General features: G+C 41.0%; 2 protein-coding genes across 8 annotated transcripts in view; one reads left to right on the top strand and one right to left on the bottom strand.

The window, feature by feature from the left end:
* Positions 1 to 22,829, bottom strand: part of ADK (adenosine kinase) — a 582,906-nt gene extending 560,077 nt beyond the window's left edge. The window contains exons 1-2 of one of the 4 annotated variants that reach the window (XM_074382425.1): positions 22,686 to 22,791; positions 5,787 to 6,080 (exon numbers count right to left, since the gene is read on the bottom strand). Coding sequence is in view for 2 of the 4 variants with exons in the window: in XM_074382424.1 (XP_074238525.1) it covers positions 22,686 to 22,750 (65 nt within the window). In the remaining 2 variants the exon portion in view is untranslated. Of the gene's footprint in view, positions 1 to 5,786; positions 6,081 to 6,865; positions 7,838 to 22,685 lie in introns of those variants that run through there. The other 3 variants (XM_074382426.1, XM_074382424.1, XM_003939783.4) reach the window with 3 other exon arrangements.
* Positions 22,830 to 22,948: 119 nt separating this feature from the next.
* The window catches only part of AP3M1 (adaptor related protein complex 3 subunit mu 1), a 30,986-nt gene continuing 25,945 nt past the window's right edge, over positions 22,949 to 27,989 (top strand). For 2 of the 4 annotated variants that reach the window (XM_003939786.4, XM_074382421.1), the window contains exon 1: positions 23,024 to 23,274. In XM_003939786.4, the coding sequence (XP_003939835.1) occupies positions 23,062 to 23,274 (213 nt within the window). In that variant the 5' untranslated portion in view covers positions 23,024 to 23,061. The other 2 variants (XM_010350484.3, XM_074382422.1) reach the window with 2 other exon arrangements.

Raw genomic sequence — 27,989 nt, 5'->3', positions numbered from 1 at the left:
TAGAGACAGGTTTCACCATGTTGGCCAGGCTGGCCTTGAACTCCTGACCTCAAGTGATCCGCCCACCTCGGCCTCCCAAAATCCTGGGATCACAGGCATAAGCCACCACACCCAGCCTTTAAACTGGTTCTTAAGCTGTCTGTCCCTTGGTTTACCCATTACATGCTGTTCAGGGCACTGTGATTAAAATTTAATTATCTGTAGCAAAGAATCTAATAGAATCCTTGGCACATGGCATAATTATTACTTTCTTATTATCATAATAGTTAAACTTACATCTCTGGAGGCATGATCCAAAAGCTAACATGAACTTGGTGCTCTTGCTTAACATACTTTGGTAACACCTACCTTTAATTTGTAACAATAAAATTTTCAAATTAAAAAAACCTAATTTTGATACCAAAACAGGTAGTAGTAAAACTTTATTTTTTAACAAATATACTAAATTCAGTATCATTAAGGGAAGATATGGGTCTGCAATATTAAAATAGTTAATAAAATAGAAACCACACCAAATTTTTTAACTCATTCTTAATATTTACATCTAACTTTAAACTTTAAATGTTTTTTACTGGCCAGCTGTAATGGCTCACATCTGTAATCCAAGCACTTAGGGAGGCCAAGGCAGGAAATCACTTGAGCCTAGGGGTTCAAAACCAGCCTGGGCAACATAGGGAGACCTATGTCCCAGCTACACCTGTAGTCCGAGCTACCTGAGAGGCTCAGATGGAAGGATGGCTTGAGCCCAAGAGTTCAAGACTACAGTGAGCTGCGTTTGCGCTGCTGCACTCTAGCTTGAGCAACAGAGAAAGACCCTGTATCAAAAATAAATAAATCCATGTAGTACAAGAAATGAAAAGAAATTTTACTAATGGTCAACAAAACTTTCAAATAGTTTATTCTCTCAAAATTTAAGAAGTCATTTCAGCAGTTATAAACACAAAAATATTATTTCAAGAAAGAGGACTTGTGATCTTTCAGTCAATAAGGTTAGAAACAAAAGTAAAATGCATTTTTCCAGGTTAATTCAGAAGTTCTTTTATTCATAGCCACTTCCCTTCCCCAGCCTTTCATGCTCTATTTCTAATCTTTCCATTCCATGTAGACTTTTTCTAACACACACACACACACACACACACACACACACACACACAGAGTTAGGGACTAAGTAACTACTGCTTTTGATAAATTTTCTAAACAATTTATTTCAACCCTATTCTTTTCCTAAAAGCCTAGCTTATCCTACTTTAGGGGAAAATAATCAACTAAACTTTTTAACCTTCAGGAGCCTTTTTACTAATTATAAAAAGTTTACTAATTGAATAGCTGAATCAAGATAAGTGGGTCCAAATAGTTTGCTCTTGGTAAGACTGATAAGTAAATATTCCATATACTTTATCTAATCTTGTGATTAGTCTGCCTCTATAAAAGCAAAGAGGTACATAACCCAAAACAGCTTAGTGCCTCCAGATAGCATCACAAAAATGTGGACCCATCCACTAATCTCTTCAACAAATGCCTCAAGGCCCAAAATAATAGCAAAGTTCTCTTCAAACACAACCAGTTTGTTAAGGATGCAATAAAACAAGCACTCTCATATAAAATTAAAGGGAGTAGAAATTAGCACATTTCTACTATAAAGATTTTTGGCAATATGTGTCAGTAATTCCACGTTTTAGGCAACTATCATTAAAAGAGAGACCAATGTATACAAAGATTTGTATACCCAGTTATTCACTTCAGCCTTATTAACAACAGCAAAAATTTATTACATCCTAAGTAACCAGAAATAGGGTAATAGTTAAATAAACTACAGAATGTTATGAAACTGTTATAAAATGTTTCCACAGACCTTTTAAGGACATAAGAAAATGCTCATGATAAAATGTTAAATGAAAAAAGCAAAACAAACAAAAGGAAGTGGAGCATTAACTTGACTGTGTTTAAAAAAACGTGCCATATATACATATAAAAAATGATTAGAAAGAAACACACCTAAATATTATTAGTTATCTCCGGAAAGTAGGATTATGCATAATTTTACTTTATTTACATTGATCTATATTATTAATTTTCTAATACTGATTTTATAGTCATAATTTTTATAATTTTTATTAAATTTAAACTATCTTTTTTAAAAATACAAAACTTACTCCTGCCGTTTTTGAAAACTTGCAATGTTAAAATTATAACCTTGTTCCTGCATTTTTATTTTTTTTAAAGTCACAACCATCAAAACTACCCTTATTTTTAGAAAAACTGGGCTAATTTTATAAATGTTTCATCTTTTCATGTGTAAAGATTCTTTAAGACAAGAATGACAAAAATAAGATGTCCTTATGATATTTTGATTAATTTTAAATCAAACCTTGACAAAAGTTAAAAGTATATATCCCACTTTTAGAGCTTTGCAAAGCCTTAATGACCCCAGCTGTCATAACTTGAATGTGGAATGTTTTCCCTGCATGTTAAAAATACATCCCCTCAATTAATATGAATTTAAAAATCAGTACCATAATATTTTTTAAATAGTCTATATCATATCTAAAAATCCAAACTCCTTAAAACTTGTCTCCCTAAAATAGCGTGCAGCCATGTAAAGTAGCCTGGGAATGAGAGAGAATTCTAATCCTGGACTTTATTCCTTTTGATAAATCATTACCTCTTTGATCATCAGTTTCCTTTTCTGAAACACAAAGGAGTTTGTTATAGGTGACACTTCAGGTTACTTTAAGTTCTTATTAGACAACGAAAGAAAATACTTATTCCTATTTGTGTCTCAACACATATGGAATTTTTTTTAGGGAGTTGATAAATTTTAATGCAATTTTAGTTAGCTTTCATTATGGACAAGTTTATTCAAAGAAACACTGCTAAATGTATTAATTCTCTCCTACAAAAGACATTGTTAAGAATACTACTATTTTTATTTCCTTTTAATTATCATCTTTAGATTCTTATATGTCACATTTCACTTTAACATCACATGTTCAAACAAAATACAATCTTTAAATGGAAGCTGATAATTTAAGTCTCTAGAGAATTGAAAGAGTACAATAACATTTGATTGACTGAACTTTATTTAGTAAGAAATCTTAGCAAAACTCCCTCCCAGGCACACCCACATATTTCTTTATTTTCAGTGAGCTACAAATCTCTGAATCTCAAAGAAAACTCCAATCTAAAAGTACAAGACAATACTGCTTATCAATTATTCATGCTGCAAAGAACATATTTTTAAACTACACAAGTGAATATCACCATCATTTTACAACAGAAAAGGGATTTTAATATAAAAATATAGAAACCATATCACAGAAATAAAGAATAGCCATTCTCAAAGGCTTGTTGGTAACCTTATGAAATATATTTTCTTTTTCTTTTTCCTTGTTTTTTGGTTTAAGACAGGTTCTCACTGTCACCCAGGCTGGAGTATAGTGGCACAATCGTGGTTCACCACAACTTCCACCTCCCAGGCTCAAGCAATCCCCAGCCTCCTGAGAATCTGGGACCACAGATGCATGCCATCATGTCCAGCTAATTTTTTGGTATTTTTGGTAGATGGGGTCTCACGATGTTGCCCAGGCTGGTCTCAAACTCCTGAGCTCAAGCGATCCACCTGCCTCAGCCTCCCAAAGTGCTGGGGTCACAAGCATGAGCCACTGCACAGGGTCTATATTTTCCATCTTAAAAGATTTTCCTTATTTTGGCCAGCTGTGGTGGCTCATGCCTTTAATCACAGCACTTTGGGATGCCAAGGCAGGCAGATCACCAGGTCAGTTCAAGACCAGCCTAACCAACAAGGTGAAACCTCGTCTCTACTAAAAATACAAAAATTAACTGGGTGTGGTGGCAATCCCAGCTACTCAAGAGGGTAAGGCAGGAGAATCACTTGAACAGGAGAAGCAGGGGTTGCACCACTGCACTCCAACCTGGGCAACAGAGCGAGACTCCATCTCAAAAAAAAAAGATTTTCCTTGTTTGTATCATTTTAACATAGATCTAATCTATGATACTTCACAGTCTTTTAAACTGTTCACAGATTAACTCAATAAATATTTATCAAGCATCTATTCTACTACAGGAGACACTAGAGATTCATTCAGCAAAGATCAAGACCATGTGCTGCCCTTTTAGAACTTACTAAGGAGAGAAGATGAATACTCAAGTAACAAACAAGAACAGCATCAAATGGTCATAAGTGCTATTCAAAGAATTAAAACCAGCAGATCAATGAAGAGAAAGAAATTTTAAACCTTAAATCATTTCTTCAAAAACATAAAACCCTCAGTATTCCATGGAAAAAATAAGTATATTTAAATTGAACTATGAAAATTAATCAAAAGCAAATTTCCCAATCAAGGAAAAAACACTTTAAAGGTAATATTCTTTCAAAGGGCAATAACAGAATTAAAAGCTTGTATATATAATTCAGGCATGTTTTTCTAAATTATTTTACCATAATTGTGGCAGATTTAAAATGGAAACAATATCTTAGAGACAAGAAGTCTATGTTTCCTTCACTGAAATCTGTGCTACCCTGGAACTCCTCAGACCAATAGTGTATAAAAGTGATTCTAAGCTAGCCTTTGAGAGGGCTAGCAGTTCCTGCTTTGGTATCTTGGAGGGGCCGTGTGAGAATTCCAACTACCCAGATGAAGAAACCACAGAGAGTATCTCAAACTACACTAAGAGAAGCCCAGTTGAGCCAAGGCTCCAGTTATCCTGAAGCACAAGGTGAGTAAATAAACACAAGATGGACCCTTCAGACCAGACCTGTTGTCAGCTAAACACCTCCATGTGATCCTATTCACCATATGGAACAGAATCAACAGGCCGAGCTGTGTCTGAATTCCTAATCCACAAAATTGTGAAATCTAATAAAATAGTTATTTTAAGCCACCAAATTTTGAGATAAAAAACCAAACTCTGTGAAAAATGTATTTTTTGGCCAGACGCAGTGGCTCATGCCTGTAATCCTAGCACTCTAGGAGGCTGAGGCAGGAGGATCACTTGAGCTTAGGAGTTCAAGACCAGCCTGAGCAACATAGGTGAGACCTCATCTTTATATATATATATATATATATATATATATATATATATATATATATTTTTTTTTTTTTTTTTTTTGAGACGGAGTTTCGCTCTTGTTACCCGGGCTGGAGTGCAATGGCGCAATCTCGGCTCACCGCAACCTCCGCCTCCTGGGTTCAGGCAATTCTCCTGCCTCAGCCTCCTGAGTAGCTGGGATTACAGGCACACGCCACCATGCCCAGCTGATTTTTTGTATTTTTAGTAGAGACAGGGTTTCACCATGTCGACCAGGATGGTCTCAAACTCTCGACCTCGTGATCCACCCGCCTCGGCCTCCCAAAGTGCTGGGATTACAGGCTTGAGCCACCATGCCCGGCTATATATTTTTTTATATTTATATTTTTAATTAAAAATTCATTTTTTACATTGTAACCCAGTACCATATACATATAAATGAAACAATGCTTCACAAAGCAATACTTTTATATACTCAATGCAGGATATTTTTTATTCTATTTCTCTTTTATAAAATACCAGTTGTGCAATACTCAAAAAGGTTCACAAATTAAGTTTGAAAAATATTTTAGTCTATGCAACTCACTTCATAGGTGCATTCACAAATCCAGACAGAAGCTTAAATAGGACCCAGGTGTCCTTATTCCTAATCCAAAGCTCTTTCCTTTGCACCATGCTAAAAGCCAATAGGTACTACAGTTCATAACCAGAAGTTCCTTACAAGCTCATATACATACCTCAGAACTGAGTGAAAGCTAAAAAAGCTTAGTGTAAGTCATGTAGCAATCAGAAATAGCTAAGAGGAACTGAGACTTTTCCTATTTCAGCCTTTTTTTTTTTTTTTTTTTTGAGACCAAGTCTCTCTTTGTCACCCATCCTGGACTGTGGTGGTGCCATCTCGGCTCACTGCAACTTCCACCTCCCAGGTTGAAGCGATTCTCGTGCCTCAGCCTCCTGAGTAGCCAATGTGGGCAGATCACTTGAGTCCAGGAGTTCCAAACCAGTCTGGGTGACATGGCAAAATCCCATCTCTACAAAAAATACAAAAATTAGTCAGGCGTGGTAGCACAAGCCTGTGGTCCCAGCTACTTGGGAGGCTGAAGTGGGAAGATGGCTTAAGCCCAGGAGAGATCCTTCAACTGCACTGAGTAAGAACCCCATCTCAAAAAATAGTAATAATAAATTGTTCTTAACTTGAACATTTTAACTCTTAAACACGCAAAATTGGTTTGTCTATTAGTAAATACAATCTACTGGTTGGGCATGGTACCTCATGAGTCTAATCCCAGCACTTTGAGAGGCCAAGATGGGCGGATCACCTGAGATCAGGAGTTCAAGACCATCATGGCCAACACAGTGAAACCCTATCTCTACTGAAAATACAAAAATTCACTGGGTGTGGTGGCGCATGCCTGTAATCCCAGCTACTCTGCTGAAGCAAGAGAATTGCCTGAACCCAGGAGACAAAGGTTGTAATGAGCCAAGAGCACGCCATTGCACTCCAGCCTGGGCGACAGAGCAAGACTCCATCTCAAAAAAAAAAAGCTATGTATGTGTGAATAAGAAAACTTGAGAGACACAAGTCTAAACAAGATTATAAAACAAAACACAATTGACAATTGCTACAGAATTTCTTTAAATAGTGTGCTTATCTAGCACATACAGAATTTACTTTGACAACTTCTCAATTTCTATCTTCATACATAATACAAACAGCAAGAAGCATGAGTCAGAGGTTCTGAACATGAGATGAAAGTTTACTACTCTGGGACTCTTAACCTCATTGGGTCTGTTTCCTCAGCTAAAGACAGGTTACCTTGTTGTCTTCTTGTGAAGATCAATAAGAAAATGTAAGTGAAAGTACTTGAAATTTGCTTCAAATATGTTATTCTTATCTTAAAAAAAGAAAAAAAGAAAAAAAAAAAAAAGCTCCTCAGTAAATTGATGCTTCATTTCTTATTCCAGAGCCTAGAGCAATGGTAAGTTACAAGACTTGGAATTGAATCTCACCATGGATACTTAGTAGCTGTAACTTACTGTGTTACTTTACTGATACCACTTAGCCTCTCTGGGCTTTAATACCCTAAACTGTACAACCTAAATATTAGACTCTGATTTTAAGTACCTCATCAAGAACTAATAATCTAAAAAGTCTCAAATATGTTCAGAGTTTTCAAAAATCACAAGAAACTGTAAGCCACCATTTTAAAGCCACATCTACCTGATACTGAAATCTGCTGCTGCTTTCACACACACCCCAACTCCATGTCTTGCAAGAAATCTCAGCTCTAGGAGGGAACATTTCCCACTCTACCTGGGAAAGTGCACTCTTGGGCATCTCCTCCCTCCCCTGCTCCTATCCCAACTCTCACTAGCATTCCCGAGCAGTCTTTAGAAATATGAAAGTAGTTTCTCAAAGGGAAAGGCTGAGAGAGCCTGCTTTAACCTGTTTTACAAGAGTAAAGAATGAACATCTTGGCCAACAAGAAAACATTTAAAGATCTCTGAGTCTGACTAGATATCTACAAGACACAAGTCTTCTCAGGAATGTAGTTTATTGAAGTTTCACAGAGAACTGAGGTCAAAGGTTGCTGATGTGGTGTTTTTTCACATTTGAAAAATGTAGGAATGCTACACAAATATGGGGGAAACAGTACTATGGAAGAGATTCCTGTCTTTCAGAGGAAACTAGGCAAAAACAAGAATCTGTAAGTCTAGAAATATATATATTTCTCTACAGAACACCCTTAGGATATTTAAATATAGATGAATACACCTAAGCAAGTCAATGTATTATGTAGGCAACATACACCCTCTCCCAAAAAAAAGGACAAATTTTTCCTTTTTAATAAAATACTTTTTTTTTTTTTTTAAAGATGGAGTCTCACTCTGTGCTGCCCAGGTTAGAGTGCAGTAGTGCGATCTTGACTCACTGCAACCTCCACCTCCTGGGTTCAAGCAACTCTCTCGTCTCAGCCTCCCAAATAGCTGGGATTACAGGTTCCCATCACCATACCCGGCTAATTTTTGTATTTTTAGTAGACAGGATTTCACCATATTGGCCAGGCTGGTCTCAAACTCCTGACCTCAAGTGATCTGCCTGCCTCAACCTCCCAAAGTACTGGGATTACAGGCATGAGCCACTATACCCAGCCTAAAATACTATTTTCAATAAACATTTTATACTATATACTTAATTTACTAATGTAACCAAGTTTTATTATAATATCTCAAATCTAAACAATCAAATTTAATACATTTGGATGAGCAAGCACTAAGTAAAACAAGACAAAGTAGAATTTCATCCATATATTTTATATGCATCAACATGCTATCCCATGGTAAATGTAGTATAATCAGTTCATCCTGAGTGGATGAGAACAGATATAGCCAACAGTGTAAATCTGCATCACTTCTACAGTTTAATGGCTTCAGTCTTCAACAAAACTAAGAACTAAAAATGATAACTAAGGTCTCATCTGGGCTGAGAAAAAAATTATTTTTAAAAACTCTATTTTAGGAGAAGACTTCCTCAGTCATGCCTGAAAAACAACAAACCATTTAAATCTCTATGTGGTTAAGTTCAAAGATAACACATGAGAACTGTTAATTTGTAAAGGAGATAATTTTCTTGTATTTCAATTTGTTTCTTTAAAAACTTAGATGGTTTTTCAGACTGCCACTCTAGGGCTGAAAAGCAAACAGTTTATTTTGCTATATCAAGCTTAAAGGAATTTGAGAAAACCTAAGACATCTGAATTTAATTTTTTTGCCATATTTTGTTTTCAAGTAACCCCTCCTCGATGAGTCAATAGAAACAAACTTCTTTTAAAAAACCATTTTGTGGAATTATCTATTCATTTCACAGTACATTATGTTACATGGTACATTATGCAATTCTGAACAGTACTGCTGACCTTCCATGCTTGTGCAGTTCTAATTATACTGCAAACAGCCTTACTAATTAAGGACTTGCTAACCCAGAGAAAAGAGATTCATCACTCTGACAGGTCACTGAAATCTTCTTTGTACATTCACTCTTTCAGAAAATCTACACCTCCACCAACTCAGCAATTCTACTACATTTAAAAAAAGAAAGAATGAGTGGAAATACTGACCATGGGCCTTAAGAAAATGTTACTGGTGGCCAGGCACGGTGGCTCACGCCTGTAATCCCGGCACTTTGGGAGGCTGAGGTAGGTGGATCATGAGATCAGGAGATGGAGACCATTCTAACACAGTGAAACCCCATCTCTTCTAAAATCAGCTGGGCCTGGTGGCACACACCTGTAAGTCCCAGCTACTCAGAGGCCAAGGCAGGAGAATCAATTGGAAAAAAAAAAAAGAAGAAGAAAATGCTACTGTTTATTGGAGAAATGTATTTATTCTGAGGGAATTTTCCCCATAGACAAAGACAAGAAATGACTATTATACTGGAGCTCACTCAGTCACCATAAAAAACAGAAATGCAATCTGGGGTTGGACGTGGTAGCTCACACTTGTAATCCCAGAACTTTGGGAGGCCAAACAGTCAGAGGAGAAGGCATCTCTAGGCTTGGTATACAGAAAAGTTTATTTTTTTATTTTTATTTTTTTATTTTTTTTGAGACGGAGTTTCGCTCTTGTTACCCAGGCTGGAGTGCAATGGCGCGATCTCGGCTCACCACAACCTCCGCCTCCTGGGTTCAGGCAATTCTCCTGCCTCAGCCTCCTGAGTAGCTGGGATTACAGGCACGCGCCACCATGCCCAGCTAATTTTTTGTATTTTTAGTAGAGACGGGTTTTCACCATGTTGATCAGGATGGTCTCGATCTCTTGACCTCGTGATCCACCCGCCTCGGCCTCCCAAAGTGCTGGGATTACAGGCTTGAGCCACTGCGCCCGGCCCAGAAAAGTTTTATAGAGAAGAGAGAATTTGGCTTGGAGACTGAGGGTTGTTTTTTTTTTTTTTTTTTTTTTTGAAGAAAGAGAGGAAGGTTGTTTTAATAAATATTTATTCTACACACTAATGGATTTTCTCTTGCTGAGGGAATGATACTACCTCCCTCACTCTACAAGGCCCTGACAGAGTTGCTGATTACAGTCTCCCCTACAACACTCATCCATTTCCCCACTCATATATGAACAATGCCTACACTCATTGGCTCCCCATATACACTAGCACTACCTACCTACACACACACACACACACACACACACACACACACACACACACACCCTACCTGCATGCACACACATAATGGATGGGCAGACAGCCAGAATGTATCCAAGGCCAGCCCAAATCTCCACCTCTGATACAGTGATTGTAATGCAGGACAGGCAAGCCCCAGAATTGGGGCTTAGCCCAGGAAGGTGCTTAGCTTCATCCAGGAAAAAAATTCAAGGGTCAACCAGTGGTGTGTTAGCAACTTTTATTGAAGTAGCAGTGTACAGCATCGGCAGAGGTACTGGCCTGTGCAGAGCAGGGCTACCCCATAGGCAGTGTGTCCAGAGCAGCAGCTCAGAAAAAGTTCTGTGGTCATATTTATACCCACTTTTAATTACATACAAATTAAGAGGCAGACTATGCAGCTATTTCTAGGAAAAGGGTAATGATTTCCAGATCATTGTCATGGAAAGAGATGCTAAATTCCAGGAACTGACAAGGCACATTGGTAGGCGTGACTTACAGAAAGCTGCTTCCACTCTGTCCCTGTTTTAGCTAGTCCTCAGTTTCGTACAGTGTCTGAGTCCCACCTCCAGAGTGGAGTCCCACCTCCTACCTCAACTGGTTCAAGGTAATGTGTAACACAGGCAGAACCAAATTTCTCTCATAACTAATACAAGGGTATAGAAAAAGTCTCTTCCTTTGGACTCATGAGATTTTGGCTTAGAGTTGAGAACTGCCATCTTGTTACACTGAAATGGCCTATGTGAGAGATAAATTGAATCTAAAGGACAACAGAGACAAGTGGTGCACTCCTAGACTGAGTCATATTTAGATGGACTTTAGGCCGGGTGCTGTGGCTCACACCTGTAATCCCAGCACTTTGGAAGGCCAAGGCAGGCAGCTCAGGAGTTTGAGACCAGACTGGCCAACACGGTGAAACCCCCTCTCTACTAAAAATATAAAACTTAGCCAGGTGTGGTGGCACGTACCTGTAATCCCAGCTACTTGGGAGGCTGAGGCAGGAGAATTGCTTGAACCTGGGAGGCAGAGGTTGCAGTGCACTAAGACTGCACCACTGCACTACAGCCTGGGTGACAGAGCGAGATTCCATGTTAAAAAAATAAAAAATTAGATGGACTTTCCAGTTACATGAGTCAACTGAGTCCCTCAGAAACTTCAAAATGGTTCCAAGTATGAACCAAAGTCTAGCCTAAGCCTGTAGAAGGCAAATAGCCAAGTGACCACTTCAATATAATTTCTGATAATCCCTAATTCAGTCAGTGACCAATGATCACACAGGCTACCTTCACATCTGCAATCCTGTTTACAGGTAACACAGCAAATTAGCAGGACTTACTACTAACTAAATATGGCTTGCTGACAAAATGCTGAGACCCTGTTAATACAGTAACCAAACTGTTGTGCCTACAGGAGGCAAGAGTTTCTTACATAATTGCTATACATGTATATCTTCTAAATTGTAAAGAAAATACTGAAGTCAGCATGCATGCAATGAAAGTAAAAATGAAAACAGAAACTCAGATGTTCTTATATTGAAAGCTAACTACATTGCTTTCTAGATCTGAAGTTTATAAACCAAATTTTTAAAGAAATAGTATGAAGCCAAAAGTACAAACAACATCAGAAAGAATACACATAAATGAGGACAACAACTCTAAATCTGCTTTGAAAAATCATCAGAAGGCCGGGCGCGGTGGGTCAAACCTGTAATCCCAGCACTTTGGGAGGCCGAGGCAGGTGGATCACGAGGTCAAGAGATCGAGACCATCCTGGTCAACATGGTGAAACCCCGTCTCTACTAAAAATACAAAACATTAGCTGGGCATGGTGGCGCATGCCTGTAATCCCAGCTACTCAGAAGGCTGAGGCAGGAGAATTGCCTGAACCCAGGAGGTGGAAGTTGCGGTGAGCTGAGATCGCACCATTGCACTCCAGCCTAGGTAACAAGAGCAAAACTCCGTCTCAAAAAAAAGAAAAGAAAAATCATCAGAAAGCCCGGCTCAAGAAGCTAACATAAAGCCTGAACAGCTCTCAGTCAAAAAAGAAAAAAAAAAAAAAAGAAAAAAAAGAAAAATCATCAGAAATTATCTTCTTCAAGCAGTATGTGAAACTTTAATTTGTGAGACCATTTTGTAAAACAGCCTTCCAAATCTTCAAGTCCAAAAGTTGAAGAGAAGTCTATCTTTGCAGTTACAAGCGGAAAGGAAGAAAAGCCTAATAACTCAGTAACATGAACTGTGCTGGTACTATGGTAGAGCTAGCCAAAAAATATCTTTGAAATGAGCATCTATGTAGTATCATAGAAATGCAGAACGGTGACTAGAGAAAAATATCTAGGAACTGACTCTGATGAGAAATTACTGTTCCTGCATAGTAGCCAACTTTTAAAAATAAACTATTAATAAAAGTCCACAATCCCTTTCTTAAATCCTTGGGGCAGGGTATGTTGGAATTCAGAATTTTATGGATTTTAGGAAGGTAACACTACATTATGTATTTTGTGGAACATCCAGGAGGAATTCATGGGGCATGTCATTAATAGCCTATTATTTCCATATCAAAGCATATACACTTGTGTCAGACAAATAAATGCTACTGACACCTTTACATCAGTTCAAATTTTGCTGCCAAATTATTTTACCTCAAAAAGTTTTTTTTTTTTTTTTTTTTTTTTTTTTTTTTTGAGACAGAGTCTCGCTCTGCCACCCAGGCTAGAGTTCAGTGGTGTGATCTTGGCTCACTGCAGCCTCTGCCTCCCGAATTCAAGTGATTCTGCTGCCTCAGCCTCCAGAGTAGCTGGTACTACAGGTGCCCACCACAATGCCCAGCTAATTTTTTTGTATTTTTAGTAGAGATGGGGTTTCACTGTGATAGCCAAGATGATCTCAATCTCCTGACCTCCTGATCCACCCTCCTCGGCCTCCCAGTGTTGGGATTACAGGCATGAGCCCCACACCCAGCCCATCTCAAACCTTTCTAAAAACTTCCAGCTTCCAGAGCTTTGAGATTTCAGAAATACAGATTAAAAGATTACAACATACAATAAAGCTATAATAATTATTTTACCAAGTTTCAGATGTATTTGGTATCTCAGAGGTCCATTCTGTAAAGGTGATTATTTAGCCACTCAGCACTTGGGCACTTATACATTCAGTGTACTTTAAGTTTCTCCAGCTTAAAAGCAAGAGTCCTAATATATTCAGTGTAGAAACATTGGAAAATACAAGATTTTTTTTTTTTTTTTGAGACAGAGTTTCGCTCTTGTTACCCAGGCTGGAGTGCAATGGCGCGATCTCGGCTCACCGCAACCTCCGCCTCCTGGGTTCAGGTAATTCTCCTGCCTCAGCCTCCTGAGAAGCTGGGATTACAGGCATGTGCCACCATGCCCAGCTACTGTTTTGTATTTTCAGTAGAGACGGGGTTTCACCATGTTGACCAGGATGGTCTCGATCTCTTGACCTCGTGATCCGCCCGCCTCGGCCTCCCAAAGTGCTGGGATTACAGGCTTGAGCCACCGCGCCCGGCAAGATTTTTTTTTTTTTAAACATCATAATTCTTCCACCTAAAGATGCCCACTATTAAATTTGGAGTGTCTAAATTTTCATACTCTTTCTATAACATATACATTAATTAGCAAGAAAATCTCTGTAATTTAAGTGTATATTTTTGTTTCCATCTACTATATACATATAATGCCCTTTCGAGCTGAGAACCGGTCTTTCTTAAATTTTGGTAAATTCTCAGCCATCGACTCTTCCAACCTGGCTTCTCTACCATTCACATTATTTCCTCGTTTTGGAACTCCCATTTAGATGTAAGCTGGTGCCTCTGAATTTATATTCATATTTCTTTTTTCTTCTTTTCCTTTTTTTTTTTTTTTTTTTTTTTGATGGAGTTTCGCTCTCGTTGCCCAGGCAGGAGTATAATGGTGCGATCTCAGCTCACCGCAACCTCCGCTTCCCGAGGTCAAGCGATTCTCCTGCCTCAGCCTCCTGAGTAGCTGGAATTACAGGCCCACACTGGCTGTGTATTTTTTTTTTTTTTTTAGTAGAGATGGGGTTTCTCCATGTTGGTCAGCTTGGTCTCTAACTCCCGACCTCAGGTGATCCGCCTGCCTCCACCTCCCAAAGTGCTGGGATTACAGGCTTGAGCCACCAAGCCTGGCTTGTGTTTCTTAATTCCTATTTATTTCTGTGTGGTAGATCTGGGTACTATCTTCCAATCCATTAATTTTCTCTTCAAATTTGTCTGGTCTAGAGTTTAACTGACCTATTTTAATTTCAATAATTCCATTGTTTCTTTAATATAGCCATCTATTTCATATCTACCTATTTTTGATTCGTGTTTTTTGATGACCATTATTTCTTTTCTCTTTTATAAGGATCTTTAAAATACCCATATTGAAATACTCATTTTTTTTAATTACTCATATTTCCATCAGATTTTTTGTGAATGTATCTCCTGGAATTATGTTAATTTTCTAAGTAAAGGTCTTCCTCATGTTTATAGGCTCAGACTTTCCCTCTTTTCCCAGTGGTTCTGTGATAGGCCACCTGTCTTCCAGAGTCCACGACCTCCAAGCTCAGTGCTCTTGTACTAGGTGATAGCAAGGAAACCACAGTTCCTGACTCTGAGCCATCTGGCAGCTCAGCCACTTCGTATCTTCACTCCAGGTCCACAGCTTTTTAAAGCAACAGCTGGGAACAGATTTTTCAGCCTTCTTTCATCCAGTCCCCAAGCAGCTTCAGTTTCATACGGAGTATCTGACACCAGTTCCCCTATATGTTATTTCTATCAGCTCCTGAACCCAGTCTAACTGCATGTTTCTTTTCTGTTCTTGGTCCCTGGAGATGTTTATCTTGTTCTTGAGTATATCTATATCTTTTCCCTTTCTTTCTAAATTGCTAATTGCTGCACTTCCCTCTCAACATCCTTATGAGGTTGGTATTATTACCATAACCATTTTATAGATAAGAAAAGAGAGGTACGGGACAAGTAGGCAATCTTCCCAAGATCACCAGCTAATAAGGATCAAGGGTAAAACCAGATGTCTGATGCCAGAGACCATGCTCTTAACCTTGCTCTATTGGCTTCCATTCTGCCCAGAATTCTCTTTACAATTTTGATTCTTTTTTCCCCACTTAACCATAAACACTTTGCACACAGGCAAGATTTTTTGTTTTCTTTTTTTGAGTCAGGATCTTGCTGTTACCCAGGCTGGAATGTACTGGTGCCAGTGCCTCAGCTTCTAGAGTGGCTGGACTACAGGCACCTGCCACCATGCCTGGCTAAGTTTATTTTTGTAGAGAAATGGCCTCACTATGTGCCCAGGTGGGTCAAGAACTCCTGACCTCAAGCAATCCTCCCACCCTGGCCTCCGAAAGTGGGGAGCTTACAGGAATGAGCCACCCCACGTGGCCAGGATTTTAACTGATGAAGTAAAGCAAAAACATATTCCAGGTAAAAAGCAGCACATCAGCCTCATGTTTTATTTGAGGCTGAATATTCAGTCTAGACCTATACCTAAAATAAGAAACACAGTCTTCAATATTCCTCATTTTCCTAAGGCCCTTCCCACTTTCCCTGAATTTCAAGCACTTCCATGCTTGTCCCTGTATACTCAGGACCACGCATGCAGGCTTTCCTCTGGCTGTCTTCACCACCCTCATGCTGCACTAGTATGTATTGCCCAGGAAAGAATCTTACTAAGGTATTCATACTAAGTACATTAGAGGACTTTTTTTCCATTCCTTCACAGCCCAAAGCCTTAATCTTAAAGGATTAAATTTGTGAATATAAATAAAAGGCAAGCAATATCATCCAAAAATAACCAAACTCTTTCAATAGTAGATCATGATAGAAAAAGTAATTAGTAGCCAAGCTCAATTTTAGACTGCATTATTAAAAGCATAGGGTCTAGAAGGCTGGGCGCAGTGGTTCATGCCTATAATCGCAGCACTTTGGGGGGCTGAGGCGGGTAGATCACAAAGTCAAGAGATCAAGACCATCCTGGCCAACATGGTGATACCCCATCTATACTAAAAAAAAAAAAATTAGCTGGTGTGTTGGCACATGCCTGTAATCCCAGCTACTTGGGAGGCTGCAGGAGGAGAATCTCTTGAACCCAGGAGGTGGAGGTTGCAGTGAGCCGAGATCCCACTACTGCACTCCAGCCTGGCAAGAGAGCAAAACTCCATCTCAAAAAAGAAAAAAAAGTATAGGGTCTAGAAAAACAAAAGTTATCAGTCCCACTCTATGCAACAAAGATTAAATGAAGGCTGGGCATGGTGGCTCATGCCTGTACTCCCAACACTTTGGGAGGCCAAGGTGGGCAGATTACTTGAGGCCAGGAGTCAAAGACCAGCCTGGTCAACATGCTGAAACCCCGTCTCTACTAAAAATATAAAAATTAACCAGGTGTGCTAAAACATGCCTGTAATCCCAGCTACTCAGTGGCTGAGACAGGCAAATCACTTGAATCCGGGAGGCAGAGGCTGCGGTGAGCCAAGATTGCACCACAGCACTCCAGCCTGGGTGACACAGCGAAATCCTGTCTCAAAAAAAAGATTAATTGAATAGCTCCTAAGGGCCAGGCCCCATGCAATGTCCCTATTCTAGGGACATACAGTCATCCTTTTTTTCTACTAGTCGGTATATATTTTCCTCATTTAATCCTCACTGCAGACCACTTAAAGGACAGTGTGCTCAGTTCATAAAACGTAATTTTCCAGAGAGTTTTCTGAAAGAGAAAAAAAAATGTAATTTAAAAGAAAGGATAACTGAAGCTATTGCTTGGCCACCCAAGATAGAGACTCTTCTTCCTAGGTTTTTTCTTTTTGCTTTTTTTTTTTTTTTTTTTTTTCTGGTGGGGCAGGGTCTCACTCTATCACCCAAGCTAGAGTGCAGTGGCATGAACATGGCTCATTGCAGCCTCCTGCCTCAGCCTCCTGTGTAGCTGGGACCATCGGCATATGTCACCATGTCCAATTTTTTTAAAGATTCGAGGGTCTCATTTTGTTGCCTAGACTGGTCTTGAACTTCTGGGTTCAAGCAAACCTCCCACTTTAGCCTCCCAAAGTGCTAGATTATAGGCGTGAGCCACCATGCCCAGCTCTTAGGTTTAATTTTAGAACACAGGGTCCAGAGTGAGGTAGGAGATAGAGGGAAATAATAAAAGGAGTCTATGGGCCGATGCGATGGCTCAAGCCTGTAATCCCAGCACTCTGGAAGGGAGGCTAAGACAGGCAGACCATCTGAGGTTGGGAGTTAGAGATCAGCCTGACCAACATGGAGAATCCATGTCTCTACTAAAAAAACAACAAACAAAAAATTAGCCAGGCGTGGTGAAGCATGCCTGTAATCCCAGCTACTCAGAAGGCTGAGGCAGGAGAACCGCTTGAACCTGGGAGGCTGAGGTTGTGGTGAGCAGAGATCATGTCATTGTGCTCCAGCCTGAGCAACAAGAGCAAAACTCCATCTCAAAAAAATAAATAAATAAATAATAAAAAAAATAAAAGGGGATCCATGGAAGTGAAACAGGAAGCAGTATTTGAGAAAAGCTCAATGTTTGCTGATTAGAAAACTGTAGTTTGTTTCCTTTTTACTAATATTAAAAGTCACGATCCTCAATAATCCTTAATTGCTAATGACAAATGGAGTAATTACGTGGAATTTCAGAGTTCAATTCCTAACATCAACTTCAGAGCTTACAAATATTTGCTGTGATGAATAAGCAGAGCTATACCTAAAGAAAAGCAGGCAGAACTTGAGGCTGAAGGTAAAGACACTGCTTAGGAAGCCAAAACAAAATCTAAGCAAAAATTAAAGTCTAAACCTAAGTTGTGAATGCAGGAATGGAAAAGGAAAGACATTATAATGTGGATGTAAAATGAATCAAATATCTAGGTCTCAAACTTTGGAGAAAAAGAGGTTAATGGTGCCATTAAAAGATTCAGGAAATATGGGAAAATGTACAGATTCAGGACAATGGATGAATTTAGTTTGGTATATATGACTTTGAAATGTCAGAAAGTCACTGAAAAGCAGATATTCAGCACAGAGTTAAAATTAGGGTCTGGGGGCCAGATGCGGTGGCTCACGCCTGTAATCCCAGCACTTTGGGAGGCTGAGGTGGGCAGATCACAAGGTCAGGAGTTCAAGACCAGCCTGACCAACATGGTGAAACCTCTCTCTACTAAAAATACAAAAATTAGCCAGGTGTGGTGGTAGGCACCTGTAATCCCTGCTACTCAGGAGGCTGAAGCAGGAGAAACGCTTGAACCTGGGAGGTGGAGGTTGCAATGAGCCACGATCACACCATTGCACTCCAGCCTGGGTGACAGAGTGAGACTCCATCTCAAAAAAAAAAAAAAGGGTCTGGGAGGGCCAAGCAAGGTGGCTCATGCCTGTAATCCTAGAACCTTAGGAGACCAAGGCAGGTGGATCACTTGAGGTCAGGAGTTTGAGACCAGCCTAGCCAACATGGCAAAACCCCTTCTCTACCAAAAATGCAAAAATTAGCCAGGCATAGTGGTGCACACCTGTAATCCCAGCTACTTGGGAGGCAGGGGCAGCAAAATTGCTTGAACCCAGGAGGCAGAGGTTGTAGTGAGCGAAGATGGCACCACTGCACTCCAGCCTGGATGCCAGAGTGAGAGAGACTCTCTTTCAAATATATATATATATATATATATATATATATATATATATATATATATATAATTAAATTAAGATCTGATAACTGAGAGATGCAGAGACAGAAAGGTTACATGTCCAATACAAAGCCTGGACCCCCTACATCTCTGCTTTAGTCAGAATATCTACACTTCCCCAAAAGGCAGCTCTCTCCCAGTTCTGCCATCAAATAAACTTCCCTGTAAGGCAGATACCCTGCAGTCACAGATGACTGGTTAACTCCTAGTCATCTTTAAGAATGCTCAGGTGTCAGGCTGGGCACGGTGGCTCACACCTGTAATCCCAGCACTTTGGGAGGCCGAGGCGGGTGGATCATGAGGTCAAGAGATCGAGACCATCCTGGTCAACATGGTGAAACCCCGTCTCTACTAAAAATACAAAAAATTAGCTGGGCATGGTGGCGTGTGCCTGTAATCCCAGCTACTCAGGAGGCTGAGGCAGGAGAATTGCCTGAACCCAGGAGGCAGAGGTTGCGGTGAGCCGAGATCACGCCATTGCACTCCAGCCTGGGTAACAAGAGGGAATCTCCGTCTCAAAAAAATAAATAAATAAAAATAAAAGAATGCTCAGATGTCATTTTCCCAAACCCCGCTTATTTCCCACCAAGAAGATGGTACCTGTGCCTTACTGCTTTCTCTAAACATACGCCCAGTTTCTAATACCATGCCTAAAATAGCACGTACTTGAAAGACAAACTGAAGGAAAAGACCTTGGCATGTGCTCAACAAGCCTTGGAAGGCACTGTATCCTCTTAGGTGATCGCTAAAGAAATGAACTTGGATGAGATTTCCAAAGTAGAGATTTGGAAGTCAGGAGTTTGAGACTTCAAAAGTCAGGAGAGGAAAGAAAACTAAGTTGTCTTAAATATTAGTGATCATCATGGAACACCTTCATCTAGGGAGCAGTTCCCAAAAATGTTTCTCCACTTTTTCATCACAAAATACCTCATCTGTAACACAGTAATCATTGCTCCTACCTCATAGGTCACTGGGAGGGTTAAAAGAGATAATATTTATAGAGCGCATAGTATAATGTGTAGCACTCAATTAATGTTCCCTTCTTTCCTCTAATCCCACCTGAAAACATGTTAGAGCCTGATTCTTTCTTTGTAAGCAACTGTTATGCCCTGAAAAGCAACCCAGCCTAGAAAAATAATGGATATTTGAGAAAGGCTGACTAGCCTTGTCAGATGCTCCCTCTAGAACAGATTTCTCAACCTCAATACCACTGACATATTTGGCCAGATAATTCTTTGTTGTGGGGGTTGTCCTATGTAGGATGTTCAGCAGCATCCCTGAATTCCACCCACTAGGTGCCAATACCTCTCCCAACCAAAAATATCTTTCTAGACCATGCCAAATGTCCCCTGGAGGGCAAAACTTCCCTTGGTTGAGAATTACTGTCCCAGAGCTGACCAAATTCTCACAAAGCCCTAAATCTCCTAAATATTTTCCCTGACATCTACAAATATATCTTATTATTCATTCCCACTGATTCTGCACATTAAATTATGCTTAGTCTTTATAACCCATTCTCCTTAACAAAAACTAGTAGCTATCCCTTAACCATCAAGCAAGTCATTATAAATTAATTCAGTGTAAATACTCAATGCATTATCTATCACACTTTCAGTCTGAAAGCCAAACTAATACAATGAAAGTAATAGCAGTCAATCCCAAAATGTCTCCCCACAAAATTAAGAGATTTGTCCCAGTATTCACATATCTAACCTTTTAATTTCATATCTACAAGTGGCACTAAGTTCATATTGTATAAAGTGAATTTTGGTTGCCTAGGGAATGCTACAAGTTGCATTTTTTTTTTTTTTTTTTTGAGATGGAGTCTCGCTTTGCCACCCAGGCTGGCACCATCCTGGCTCGCTGCAACCTCCACCTTTCAGGTTCAAGAGACTCTCCCGCCTCAACCTCCCAAGTAGCTGGAACTACAGGCACGTGCCACCATGCCAGGCTAACTTTTTTTATTTTTAGTAGAGACAGAATTTCATCGTATTAGCCAGGATGGTCTCAATGTCCTGACCATGTGATCCACCTTCCTCAGCCTCCCAAAGTGCTGGGATTACAGGCATGAGCCACCATGCCTGGCCTGCTTTTTTTTTTTTTTTGAGGTAGGATCACAGCAGCCTTGATCCTCCTGACCCAGCTTCCTGAGTAGGAGCTTCCTGATTGCAAGTGTGCCACTACACCCGTTAACTTTTTGTTTTATAGACAGGGGTCTAGCTATGTTGTACAGGCTGGTATCAAATTCCTGGCCTCAAGCGATTCTCCCACCCCAGCCTCACAAAGTGCCAGGACTGCAGGCATAAGAAAGCATGCTCAGCTAGCTCTTATTTCTGTTCCTTTACTAATTGTTTCATTTGGGCTTCAGTATCTTCAGTTGTAAAATAGGCATAATTCTTACCATCCTTTGATCACAGAACTGTCCAACAAGATAATAAATAGGAAAACGCAGTGAAAATGAACCAGCATTATATGTAATTATTTTTATAAAGGAAAAATCTAAGTAAATCTAAGGGTTATATGTTTAGTAGGATGGTAGGGAAAAGTTGCATTTGTCTTCCAGTTTGGTGAAGGAAGTGCCTTGTAAGGAAATACTCTAGGGCAGAATAGGGAAAGCACATGCTTTGAACTCAGCAGGTCTGATTCAAAAGCCCTTGCTCTTCATTCTGCATATAGTTTGAATATTTAAAATAAAAATAGAATATCCTGAGGGTTTTTACTTTAAAGTTTATGTTCTTGGTATAAGATAGGCACAATAACCCTTTGAGGGTAGTAGGAATATATTAAAGGCACTGGCAGGGATTTGTTCACCCTCCATTCAGAGCATGAACACACCACCAGGCCCCTAAGTGTCCTTTTCAATTGTGAATGATTCATTCTTTCGGAGGTGAAGAAGAGTGATACTGGAAGAAACGGAATATGTCTTGTATAATCAGGAGTGTCCCAATAGTTTTAAATCAGTTTGATATGTCTATTTTAAGATGGAAAAAAATCGTTGCCTTTCAACGAACATTTCCAAATCATCAAAGGCTGCCTGCTTCACTTTATACGTATTAGGAAGGGATATTTTAACAAATGACTCTTTATAAGTAAAAGGTGCAACATCAATCACATGTGAGGCAGGTGTCAGGGGCAGCACTGTCTCTGCTGCTACCAAAAAGTGCAAAGAAAAAAGAAAAATCAACCTTTCCTATCATTCATCCACATGCTGGCCCTGCAAAGCCTCAGAGGGGTCTGGGTTCCTGGTAGAAGGTAAACGTGAGGGATTTCAGAATAGTGTACGAAAAGGAAGGTCAACGTGCCCTTCCGCGACACTTTCTGAAAAAATCCCCAAGAATTCTCTTTGCCCCAGAGTAGAGCAGTTGCCGGGCCTCCTCCCCGTCAACCCCCAGGGAAGAGAAGGTAGCCGCGTACAGACGCTGCTCCGGTCCGGCCCTCCAGTGTCGCAACAGCCTAGCCGGCGCTAGGTCGCAGGTGGCGCGGGGAGCTGGCTCGGCCCCCCTGCCGGCCACTACTGGCCAAGGGCTACTGGAGCCGGAGCTGCACCAGACAGGCGGCGCCTCGGCCAAACTGAGACAACGTCAGGCAAGGGGTGGCGGCCATGCGGGCACCTCCCCGAGCGGCAGCTCCTGCGTGTTAGCCCCAAGCTGGCAGCAAGAGACACCACCCAGCGCCGGGGCGCGCAACCGCACGTGGGCCCTGACTTGCTTGCTGCAGGCGCCGTCACCCTCCTCCCCAAGTCGGGCAGCGCTCACCTCAGCGCTTGCGGCGCCTCTACCTTCAGCTTTTTGGGCTTCGGCTCCCCTTCAGCAGCTGCCATCTTCGCACTCCCACCTCACTTTGGCTCTACCGCCCACCTCTGCAAACCACTCTTTGGCCCGCCCCCTCTTCGGCTCACCGCCTTCTCTTCTCCAAATCCCGCCCCTCCAGACTCCGCCCATTCTGTGCCACTTTCATCCACAACCATTGGCTCTATTCGTCGGCCCCGACAGCGAATGCCCCGCCCACTCCTGACCCCGCCTCCGCTACCGTAGGGGCCCCCAGACTGAGTTAGGCCACAGATGAGCGCCTGAATCTAGATGGTGAGAAACCTACTATTTCTCTAGACCCTGGATGATGTAGAAGATTTAGATGCTAAGCCTGAAGAGGCGTCTTTCCTCTCAATTAAGGTCTTCCTGCATATTTAATCTTTCTAATATGGTAGACAGAGTCGGTGTCTTTAAAGCTGTTAATCAGGCGGTCTCCTGGCCACTACAGCTGCGGGTCCTCGCAGCCTTCTCTGCTTCCTCAGCTTCGGTCTGTAGAGAACCCGGCGCCGAATCACTGATTGGCACTGGTGTCGGGGTGAGTGTGAGGGGCGGGAAATGTGTGGAATGGGGACAGCTCTAAAACCCGGGAGTAGGCTGAGTACCTGGGGCCCCCGAATCTGGTCTGGGCTCTAGGAGCGTCCCTGGTGGTGTGGGCCAAGGCCTTGCTTCCCCTCGACTCCCGGCCTTCCGGACTTTCTTGCCAGCAAGGCCGGAAGGGAGCAGTGCACCTGCAGCCCAGTGTTCTCAGGCCCCCAAGCCTCAGAGGTCAAGCTTATTGGGGCTGGAGTACAAACGGCAGGAATCTCAGTCCCAGGTTTCTGCTTTGGAGTACAAAACCCCAAACGGACCTGAGCAGACAGACGTCCTGTTAGCGGGCGGTGCCTGGAAGAGCCAGGGGTGAGGAATGCAGTGAAAAGGGTGTTGGAGTTCTTCGGGAGAGAGGTAACGGGTACTAAGCTGAGCAGGTGGCAGTAAGTATGGAAAAGTGAGGGGCGATGTGGCTGTTTGAATTTGGTAGATTTGTTTGAACCTGAAGCTTACAGCCTTATGTGATAAGAAGGTGTTGTGCCACTGACACGAGGAGGAATTTTATGGAGTTTGGGTTTTATCGAATTTGAAATAGTGGTTAACATGGAGATTGTAGGAAGACTTTTAAAAAGCAATTTTAAGCGTAAGAATTAAGCCCGAAAAACTTTCAAGGTGAGAACCAAAACAAATCAAGTTTCATATAAAAGAGTAAGAAGTACTTTGGTTTAAGAAAAAGTTATCAATGACATAAAATGCTGAAATGGTCAAAGGAGGAAGCTGAAATCAGAATCGTCGTTGGATTTTATAATTAGAAAGTCATTGAGCCATTTGAAAGAGATACTTTAATAGTAACTGAGAAAAGATTGCAAGTGTAGACTAATCTTTCATCATTTGGGGCATGAAGCAAGATTACTCAGAGTGGCAGGGGGCGGAGAAGTTTGGGGTTTGTTTTAAAGAATACAAGATATATATTTGGGGGGCAGGAAGCAAGCAACTATTTCAAGATTAAAGAAAAAGTCTCGTCTCCCAGAAGAGAAGGAAAGGAGTGGGATCAACTTACAAGTGAAAGGATTAATTTGGGAAAGAAAGAGGTGCACTTTCAATTGACACTATAGGAAAAGTGGAGTGAATTAGGTTAAAAAAGAATTATCTAAAGAATTATCTTAAACTTAAGTATCTTGGCTCACGCCTGTAATCCCAGCACTTGGGGAAGCCAAGGCGAGCAAATCACAGGTCAGGAATTTGAGACCAGCCTGGCCAACATAGTGAAACCCAGTCTCTACTAAAAATAGAAAAATTAGTCGGGTGTGGTAGCACACACCTGTAGTCCCAGCTATTTGGGAGGCTGAGGCAGGAGAATCACTTGAACCCAGGAGGTGGAAGTTCCAGTGAGCTGAGACTACGCCTTTGCACTCCAACCTGGGTGACAGAGCAAGACTCTGTCTCCAAAAAAAAAAAAACCTTACATGTCTTTAGGAAAGCTCTCTTTGCAACAAGGTTGGTGCAATCTCAGCTCAGCACAACCTCCATCTCCTGGGTTCAAGCGATTCTTCTGCCTCAGCCTCCCTAGTAACTGGAATTACAGGCATGCGCCACCACGTCTGGCTAATTTTTGTATTTTTAATAGAAACGGGGTTTCTTCATGTTGGTCAGACTGGTCTTGAACTCCTGACCTCAGGTGATCTGCCCACCTCGGCCTCCCAAAGTGCTGGGATTACAGGCGTGAGCCACCGCGCCTGGCCTAAGGTTAGATTTTCTTACTCAATCTTACGATTTTTATTTCTTACCATTTAACATAATATACTATTGGCAGGCAGAGTTTGGAGGCTCATTACCTGTCATCCTAGCACTTTGGGTAGTTGAGGCAAGAGAATCACTTGAGGCCAGGAGTTGGAGATCAGCCTGGGCAACATAGTGAGACTCCATCTCTACAAAAAATTTAAACAGTAGCCAGGCTTGGTGGTACGTGCTTGTAGTCCTAGCTGCTCAGGAGGCAAAGGCAGAATGAGGCAGAAGGATCACTTGAGTCCAGGAGTTCAAAGTTATAGTGACTATGATTGGTCCACTGCACTTCAGCCTGGGCAACAAAATGAGACCCTACTTCTTTAAAAAAAAAAAAAAAAAAAAAATACATATACACATACGCTATTGGAATTCTTTGCAGACTAAATATTTTTAAGTAGCTCAGTACTGTGTCAATGCATGAGTAGCACATGTTATTTACAGAGAAGAGGACTTCTCTCTCTCCGTTTGGAAATGAATGACCTCTCTCCCATTACACAGAGGAGAGGCATCATCTGCCTGCAGTCAAATATACAAGACTTCCCTTCAATCTGAAGAGTAGAAAATGTTCCTTCTCCTTAGAGAAGGCAAACCCTTTCACCTAGTGTCCCAATAGCATCCTCTCCTGCCATCTCAGGGTCTCCTTTAAGTTTTTCTTTCTCTACTACGTCAGCTTTTTCCCCTCTATTCACACCTTTCTTTCAGCATTTGAATGTATTCTTCCTTCACTTTATGAACTGCTACATTTATTTTCCTGTCTTTTCGTTTTCTTCACAGGTAAACTTCTTGAATCTGCTTTACATAGCTCTATTTTTTTATACCTCTTTCTATTTATTTCCTAGCCTACTGCAATGTCTTATTTCCAGCATTGCACTGAACTACTACCAAAACTACTTTTACCAAGATCACCAATGTCCTCTGTGTGTTAAATCATGCACTCTCAAAGCAAACAAAAACTGCTTCTTGTAAGGTGAAAAAAAAATTATACTCTTTTTATGTATAAAGCACAAATACAGTACATAAACAGATAATCTGTGGTATTAAAATTGTATGGTGATATTAATTAGCTTCATTTAATTATTTCACATTTTATTTATAAATCATAACATCTTGGACCCCTAAATATATACAACTATAACCTGTCAATTTACATTTGAAAAGAAAGAATAATAAAAAGTTTTGTGTTGGACCGGGCGCAGTGGCTCAAGCCTGTAATCCCAGCACTTTGGGAGGCCAAGGCGGGTGGATCACGAGGTCAAGAAATCGAGACCATCCTGGTCAACATGGTGAAACCCTGTCCCTACTAAAAATACAAAAAAATCAGCTGGGCATGGTGGTGCGTGCCTGTAATCCCTGCTACTCAGGAGGCTGAGGCAGGAGAATTGCCTGAACCTAGGAGGCGGAGGTTGCGGTGAGCCGAGATCGCGTCATTGCACTCCAGCTTGGGTAACAAGAGCGAAACTCCGTCTTAAAAAAAAAAAAAAAAAGTTTTGTGGGTGAGGAATTTGATTGGCAGGGTGGTGGGAAGATGGAGTCTAACAGGGCTCCTTGGCTGACATTAAGGAAAAGAAAGTTAAAAAACACTCCTAAATCAACAGATATTTTCAATTTTTTTTTTTTTTTTTTTTTTTTTTTGAGATGGAGTCACGCTCTACTGCCCAGGTTAGAGTGCAGTGGCACCATCTAAGCTCACTGCAACCTCTGCTTCCCAGGTTCAAGCGATTCTTCTGCCTCAGCCTTCTGAGCAGCTGGGGTTACAGGCACCTGCCACCACACCCAGCTAATTTTTTTTGTATTTTTAGTAGACAGGGGCGGGGCGGGGAGGGGGTGGGTTTCACCATGTTTGTCAGGCTGGTCTCAAACTCCCGAGCTCAGGAGATACTCCTACCTTGGCCTCCCAAAGTGCTGGGATTACAGGTGTGAGCCACTGCGTCCAGCTGACATTTTCTTTTTGATTTTTTGGGGGATGGGGGACAGAGTTTTGCTCTGTTGCCCAAGCTGGAGTGCAATGGCTCAATCTCGGCTCACTGCAACCTCTGCCTCCCAGATTCAAGTGATTCTCCTACCTCAGCCTCCTGAAGAGCTGAGATTACAGGCGCATGCCACCACACCCGGCTAATTTTTGTATTTTTAGTAGAGATGGGGTTTCACCATGTTGGTCATGCTGGTCTCAAACTTCTCACCTCGTGATCTGTCTGCCTCAGCCTCACAGCTGACATTTTCAATTCTTGTAGCTTCACCTCTTTGTGCCCTTTAACAGTATTTACCACTCCATTCTTCTGGAAATACACTAAAATGCTATAGTTACTAAAAACCACCCCACTTTTTTTTCTTATGCCTCTTCCATCACATCTTGATCATTCTTTAGGTCCACTTTTTTGACCCACCTGCTACTCAAATGGAGTTCCTGCCATAAGCTTTCTTCATACTATGCACATTCTTTCTTTTGTTTTAATTCTCCTTATGGTTAATTCCCATTAACAAAAAATCCTGATGACTTACTATTCTGATTCCAGTCTGGCTTCTCTAAAGCACCAGAAGTGTGTGTGTGTGTGTGCGTGTGTATGTATATGTATGTATGTGTGTGTGTGTGTGTGTGTGTGTGTGTGTGTGTATGTAATAGTTTTTTGAATATATTTATTTGGGTCAGATATATCCAGAATTGGTCAAATTATACAGGACCAGGCTAAATGACACATCTTCTCTCCCATCTCCACACCCTCCCCCCAAGCCTAAATGGTTTTTATCCCAAAGCCTAAATGTTTCTCTTATCTTTTCACTGTACCCCATCCTCATAGTCAAGACTCTAGTCCAGGCTATCACCACTCATCTCTCAACTGGTGTCACAGTGTTCAGTTACCTGTTACCCAGTTTCCACATGTAATTAGTATGATCTTCCTAAAAATGTAAATCGGATTTCATGATTACCATTTAAAAAAA

This window comes from Saimiri boliviensis, chromosome 12 (assembly GCF_048565385.1).
Source record: "Saimiri boliviensis isolate mSaiBol1 chromosome 12, mSaiBol1.pri, whole genome shotgun sequence".
NCBI lineage: Eukaryota > Metazoa > Chordata > Mammalia > Primates > Cebidae > Saimiri > Saimiri boliviensis.
This window is presented reverse-complemented; position numbering and strand designations above follow the sequence as displayed.